The 7270-nt window shown below is 45.6% G+C and overlaps 1 protein-coding gene across 1 annotated transcript; it reads left to right on the top strand.

Annotated features, from left to right (window-relative positions):
• Window positions 1–1411: 1411 nt before the first annotated feature.
• Window positions 1412–5718, top strand: LOC139639987 (CCAAT/enhancer-binding protein gamma-like). The gene is made up of 2 exons (XM_071514148.1): window positions 1412–2298; window positions 3179–5718. The coding sequence occupies exon 2, from the start codon at window positions 3320–3322 to the stop codon at window positions 3878–3880; it is 561 nt and encodes a 186-aa protein (XP_071370249.1). The 5' UTR covers window positions 1412–2298; window positions 3179–3319; the 3' UTR covers window positions 3881–5718.
• Window positions 5719–7270: the final 1552 nt, after the last annotated feature.

Raw genomic sequence — 7270 nt, 5'->3', positions numbered from 1 at the left:
GATTTCATATATCACTCACTTTAGACACACTTAGCGAGCACAAAGGGAAGGCCAGTCTGGTTGGTGGCAGAGCAAACAGAACAACTATACTACTAAAACTACTATTACTTCTACTGCTATATTACTACTGCAAGTACTGCTGCTGTACTCCTCCTGTTACTGCTCCTCTGTTTTCATCTTTTAGTCCGGTCAACAGTTGTGGTATTAGCAGGTTTTAGCATAAAATATTCTGATGGTATAAAAAACAACAGACAAAAAAGGATAAAAAAATAATGATGCAAATTCAAAATTATACAATTTTGACCCGCTGCTGCCCAGGCCAACAGGAGCTAAGCGGTGTGATGTAGACCAGGTCCTGTTTGAAAGACCCACTCTGATGTTCTTATATGATTTTTTATGGGCTTCTATTTTCAATTTAGTTTAAAAACAGTTCAATTCAGTTTTGATAAGTGATGCGTCAGCACAACAAAAAAAGCATTTTAGCAGAACAGGCTTCCAACAAGAAACTACTGAGACACGCAGCAGCTGCTCTGGTTCAGGACGTCCTGCCGAAGTGTTCAAACCCACACCTCTACCTCTCTGTGTCTCTGTCTGCTCCGCTGTATCTGCACCCCCCACCCCACCCTCCTCCTCCTCCTCCTCCTCTTCCTCTCTGCAGAGTCAGGTGCATCAGCAGACATCACAACACATGAACCACAGCAGTGATTCTCAACCTTTTTCATATCAAGGACCCTAATTTAGTCCACATTAGGGCCACAGACCCACATTTGATGAGATTGTGTCTCTCGAACCCAAATTTGAGAATATTCCTATTATTAGATATGATTTTGTCCAGAATTTCATGACTGTCTGTATTGTAGGTAGAGAGATACAGAGAAACTATGATCAGAACAGTCATTCTTCTACATCCTCTAACTGTGTTCACTTCTTGTAAATGAAGTAATGCTGAAGTTTAACAATTCATGAATTTGCTGGGGACCCCCCTGCAACCCCCTCAAGGACCCCTTGTGGTCCCCGGACCCCACGCTGAGAACCACTGAGCTAGAGAAGACACAATCAGATGAGATGAAACTTTATTGATCCCTGTGGGGAAAGCAGGTCTCTGCAGCTGCAAAACTAACAGGATTCAGCAGGGAAAAGGAAACGGTACATAAACACACAAGCAGAATCTAAAAATAAGCAATAAATATAGTGGAAATAATAAACCAATAAAAGCAATGAAACAGAGTATAAACAAGTGGGTCATATAAAACCTATGTTGCTGATTCCGACTTGTTGAGCGGGCTGTAAAAGTGGATTACATAATGATTTGGCTAAATAGGAATCAATAATTCACACATTTCCAGTTACATGTAAAAAGAAATACAAAAACAAGTACAACAATTATATAAAACATACTTTATTACACAAATACCTGCAGACAGATCACTCATATGTGTGTATGAATGGTTGGTGACCTATATATTTATATTAGTTCAATTCAAATATGCTTTATTGGCAAGACAGGAAAGAAGCCCAACAAGTGAGATCATATTATAGACAGTAACAGATCAGGTCGGGCTTATCTCTTTCTCTTTCTCCTGGTCCAATAAGCTCAGAACCAACAGTTTTAAACAGAGAAATCTAAAAGTCTCATTTGATCGTATCATCGTTGAGGCAAACAACCATTAAATAAGAACAAAAAAATCACTTATTTCAGAAAATATTATTTGTTTTTCCCCAGACTTGACGTATACAGTACTATAAAGATAAGTAAAAAGTTCTGATCACAAATAAAATGGTCTATAAAGTGACTTTAGGTGGTTTTACCCTCCATCACATCGCTCACTTTACTTTACTGGCATGACAATTTATCAGAATATTATTATTATTAGTTGTATAAGTGGTAGTGGCGGTAATGCCTGTACATGTATTATTAGTTTCGTTGTTATTAAATCTCGTCACTCAGAGATGAAGTCATTCATTGTGTGAACTCATATTTCCATATTACATAAACACAACCAGAGAGAAAACCTCTCTCCTATTGGCCGGATGAACTGTCCATCACGAGGTGCATTGCATCACTCTGTCACATACCTGCCTCTGATTGGCTAATCGTGTGCCACTAGGTCTCCCAATCGTCTCTGATTGGCTGATCCTAGATATTGCCCTACATGGTAAAAGATATTTCGCAATCGGCTCCTCTCCATGTTCCAAACAAAAACAGTCCGAGCTCAGACAGACAGGATTTAACTCCAACTTTTTACTTTAACTTTTTCTACTTTGACGGACGGCGGATCCTCCTCGCGCTCTGTGAAGGTAAACTGTGGATAATCCGCCTTTTAAAATCGTTCTAGGTCCGAAAAAGAGCGAACAGTTAGCTTGTTAGCACTAGCGGCTAGCTGGCTAACCGCCTGGCTACATGGCAGATAGGACGTGGGCTTGTAAAGAAAAAGGTTAACATGTTGTTTCGGTCATGATAGCAGCTGGATAAATCCTATTCCAGCGTCTGTGTTCAGACTGGGGGAGCCGCCGTGACACAAGGCGGCGGATCATCTCCGGCTGCTTTTGAGCGAATAAAAAGTTATTATTCGGAATAAAGCGCCCGGAAATACAAAATTCATGGACTTAACGCGAGTCGTATCAACTTGTCGGATGTGTCGGGCTGTTTGTCGTGTTTTGGCAAAGCTTTCCATTCCGCCAAAAGTCAGGTTTTGCTTAGCCCTGCATGACTACGGAGTTCCCCTCTCCAGCACAAAGAGAGCTGATGATGCAACAGCAGGCAACACCGGAGCTGTTGTTTCACCCGGAGCGCTTTGCCCTGCGCACAGCTGACTGGCTACATAGTAACGCGTGGACCAATCAGAGGAGCGCAGCTAATTGGCAGTACAGAATAATAATCCGTCTAATTATCATGTCAGATGCCCGCTGCTTTCTTGGATAACAGGGCGGGACGTGATGTTATGCAGCAGCGTGACGTCACAGCCCGAGTCCATCCTGCTGCTGTGATTTAATTTGATATTTATTTGAAGCATTACAGGCTACTGCTAATCTCAGCTGTTTCTGAGTGATGGAGCAGATGAATCCACGGCAGTTATGTAAGGATGTGATGTCAGAGAACCTGAAAGTGAAACTAAATCTGTCCCTCCTCCCCTCCCTTCCCCCTCTCCTCCCCCCTCCCCCTCCCCTTCTTCTCCAGGCTCCATATTCCCCAGCGGAGCCCCCGTGACGCCGAAGGCTTTCGTTCCTCCTCGTTTCCTCGTATCGCTCGCCCCCCCGCCCCGACGCCCGGGTCCTTGCGGTCGGTCGGACAGCAGCACCCCGGAGGCAGCGGATCCAAATGAGCAGGCCGTCGCAGCCGAAGCTAACCGCGGCAGCTAACCTCAACGGCGTGAGCGTCATCCAGAGCCAGGCCCACGCCGGCGGAGCCCCCGCAGCCCCCCCACCCACCTCCACCTCCACCTCCTCCTCCTCCCTGCCGCCGCCCGCCTCGGGTCCGCAACAGGTTCCCCAGCTCGTCCCCGTGAACCCGGCGTCCGGAGGCGGTAAGGCCGTCCCGCCCGGCAAGATGAAGAAGCCTCAGGCGGACAAAGACAGCGACGAGTACAGACAGCGGCGCGAACGCAACAACCTGGCGGTGAAGAAGAGCCGCATGCGCAGCAAGCAGAAGGCCCAGGACACGCAGCAACGCGTCAACGAGCTGAAGGAGGAGAACGAGCGGCTGGAGGCCAAGATCAAACTGCTGAGCAAAGAGCTGAGCGTGCTCAAAGACCTGTTCCTGGAACACGCCCACAACCTGGCCGACAACGTCCAGCCGCCGGGGGGCGCCGAGGGCTCCAGCCCCGCCTCCAACAACAACAACAACAACAACAACAACAGCAGCAGCAGTAACGGGCAGTGAAGGGGGCGGAGTCAGAGAGACGTTTGATTGTGTTTGTTGTCGGTTCGATCGGCTCCTGTCACTCCCCCGCCACATCTTCTTCACCGTTGTTTGATTTAGTGCGTTCATATGTGATCACTTCAGAATTCTGACTACATCTGTTCAGGACCCCCCCCCCCCCCCCCACACACACACACACACACACACACTCACACTCACACACACCCCTCCCTCCACCCCCCTCATCCCCCACTGCAAAAACTTCCAATAATTGACCTTGTTATAACGTGAGATGCCAATACGTTTGAACAGCCACATTGTGTTCCTGGTTCCTGAACCACAGGACTGTTCTGAACTCCTCCCACTTCATCACAATGAATTGGAAAACCGAACCGGACCGGACCTGGATCGGACCGGCGACTCGGCCTGCAGCTCGAGTCTGTAGGAATCAGAACACACTTCCTGGTTTTTCCCTCGTTTAAAAAGATGTAAACTTCCCATCAGCCATCTGAGCGTACGTCGATGACATCACAGATGCTTCCTGACTCTGACTGCGCCGACGAAGATGTAAATTCTTAAACTGACTGGTGTTCCCCTTTTAAGATGTGTATTTTTTTTTTTTTGTTCTTATTACAAAGAGTTTTTGAAAATGTCTTGACAACACGATTTAAAAAGCAAAAAAAAAAAAAAAAAAAGTGTCATTTTAAGGTTGTGAGTACATTCACTACATGTTGATGCTTAATTAACAAAGTAAGGTGGTTTTCTACAGGCTGGGCGACATGAGGCTGTGATGTGTCTTCATTACATCTGTACACTTTGATGTTTGTGTCTAAATTGAGTCAGTTGTGTCATTTTGAAGCTCTTCAGATGGAAAGAGGGTAGAGAAAGAGAGAGAGATCTGCTGTAGTTATTTCTCCACCCCCCCACCTACCCCCCACCCCCCTCCCAGCTCCAGACAGATGTTTGTGGGATGGGCGGACCCAGACACCCCGGCTTTATCCGGCACTTGACTGGGGATTAGTCTCAGGACTCTCCTGGTGGCGTCACGAGCCGCAGCCTGATCCCAGTTGATCCCAAATCAGTTTTAAACCGGGCCGAAGCCGGAGCCGCTTCGTTAGCCCTCTGCTAATTGGTCCCGGCAGATCGGGACAGGCCCGACCCGGCAGGCAGCGGGACGTCCAGCCAGCCAGCCAGCCGGGCGGTGCGGTGCGGTGTGTATCGTGTCTTCAGCAGACTTTGTAATTACTAAAGCTTTACTGGGTGTGGATTGTTTCCATAGGATTGTCTGTAAGAAGCGTCAGTCATCATCATGTAGGAGCGTCGTGTGTGTGTGTGTGTGTGTGTGTGTGTGTGTGTGTGTGTGTGTGTGTGTGTGTGTGTGTAGATGTGTGTTCCTCGGCTGCGAGCCGCACCAAGCACGGCCTTTCCTTCCTTTTCTTACCGAAGGCCCGGCCAAGTCGAGACCTTTGAATCGCATCTTTTCACTAGTTTTTCTATCCTTCATTTTTCTACACTTTTACTCAAACAGCAGCATGTTTAGAGGTATTTGCATGGGGGAGCACTGTTGGAAAATGTAATTGCACTCAGAAAAAGAGAAATGGTAAATCTGGCATATTGAAAGCATTCTGTGCAGCATGTTCTTCAGATCTTTACTGAAAGTACACTAAATTAGAAACAACTCAATCCTGTTCTGATATTTTCTGCAAAATGGCTTTGCAATATTTCCACGGATATTTGACATATTTTGCTTTAGTATGAATGTTGCTGGGCAGCATTTCTCTTAGTCGTGACTTGCTTTTTTTATAAGAGTATCTTGGGGTAACGTGCATTGTAAATTAAAATTGAGTATAAAAGTTCAACCATGTGTTTTGGTTTTTCATTCCAAATGTGTTTTACGTTCCTTTAGAGAAGAGTGGAACAGTATTCAAAGAGTTTTAAAGGGAGTGATCTCAAAGGATCGGTACAACATGAGACTTGAGATGGCTGGAAGATTTATTATTATTATTCCATAATGTGCCAACAGTCATTTGGACGGTAGGTAGGCAGGAGAGAGGGGGGGAAATCTCAGTATCTTAATTAAGATTGAGATGCAGATTAAGCTCAGCCCTGACCCAGTGAGCTGGATCACTGCTCATTTATGGCTTCATCACATTAACCTTTCACTGTCCAGGCAGGAGCACAGTGACGTCTGCAGGTCCTGGAGTCTGGAGTCTGGAAAGGTCTTGAATCATCTGAACTCAAGACCTGCAAGAACTTCAGTACAGTTAAATAAAACCTTTGAAGTCTTAACTTCAGTTGTTGAGTTAAAAATGTTTTTCTGGTGCAAAGTCAGCCCAGTTATGCGGAGTATTCTCATCTGTCGACAGTTTTCATTTATTTCACTTGTGAAATCATTTATCTATTTTACTCTAAACAGAATTAAAAAGTCTTAAACTGAAGTGGACGTCCCATCAGCCCAGCAGCCTCTCCAGCTCAGACCGTCACAGCGTCACTAGGTGAGGCTGAGCCAGATCTATTTTTACATCAGCCTGCTCTCAAGGCTGAGTAAATGAACACAGCTTATTTAAGCCTGATCAAACAGCTGGGGAAGGGGGCGGAGCCTGAGGCGGTGACTCAGCAGAATGGTGCGAGTCCAGCTGCCACTCAGACACAATGACATCAGATATGACTTATTCACATTCTTAGCTGATTTTCCATGTCATTTAACAATAAATGGCTATAAATGTACACAAAATTTAAGTTCTTGTGTTTCTATATCAAAATCCCATTACCTTTACCACACTACACTTCTGAATGCCATCTCCCCGCCTCATGTCCTGCCCCAACATCCTGTTTCAACAGGAAATGCATCACATTAAGGAAGCAATATGTCCCCAAAATGCAGTTTCATTGTGACTTTAAAGGTTTACATGGACTGCAATATTCGAATATTAACCCGATTAAGACAATACTCTGAATAGAAACTGCCATGTAAACAGCATTTTCTGATTACCTTAACCCGAATAAGGTCATAGTCGGAGAAAGCAATAGTCGAGTTAAGACATGTGGAGTATTCCGATCTTAGTCTCATTACTGAAGTGCATTGTAGACATGTAAACACTTTAATTGCACTATGTCCCATCGGATTTTTCGCAGCATTTTGCGACAGGTACGCCAATCCGACTGCCTGACGACGCATGCTCTAGCTTCCAGTGAGTGTCGCGCAACTTGTTTACAGAAGAAAAGATGACGGCCACCGGTAAAAAGAAGTCCCAACATTTTGTCCCGACCACGGCAGCAACATGACAGAAAGGGGTTCAGGTTAAATTCCGGAGGGAAACTCGGACGCAGGACGTGATGTGGCCGTGGTCTTCAGTCATTAATCAGACTCGGCTCTGTAGCATGTAAACGGGAATATGAATGGAATATTCT

The sequence above is a fragment of the Centroberyx affinis genome, unplaced genomic scaffold, assembly GCF_046629955.1.
Source record: "Centroberyx affinis isolate AG114_WGS23_722 - 3 ecotype Tasmania unplaced genomic scaffold, CSIRO-AGI_Caff_v1 ptg008054l_1, whole genome shotgun sequence".
Classification (NCBI taxonomy): Eukaryota; Metazoa; Chordata; class Actinopteri; order Beryciformes; family Berycidae; genus Centroberyx; species Centroberyx affinis.
The sequence above is the reverse complement of the archived record's forward strand: the minus strand, read 5'-3'. Positions and strand labels throughout refer to the sequence as shown.

What these genes read in the sequence shown, in the direction of transcription:
- LOC139639987 (XM_071514148.1), top strand. Translation starts at nt 3,320, where the DNA reads ATGAGCAGGCCGTCGCAGCCGAAGCTAACCGCGGCAGCTAACCTCAAC.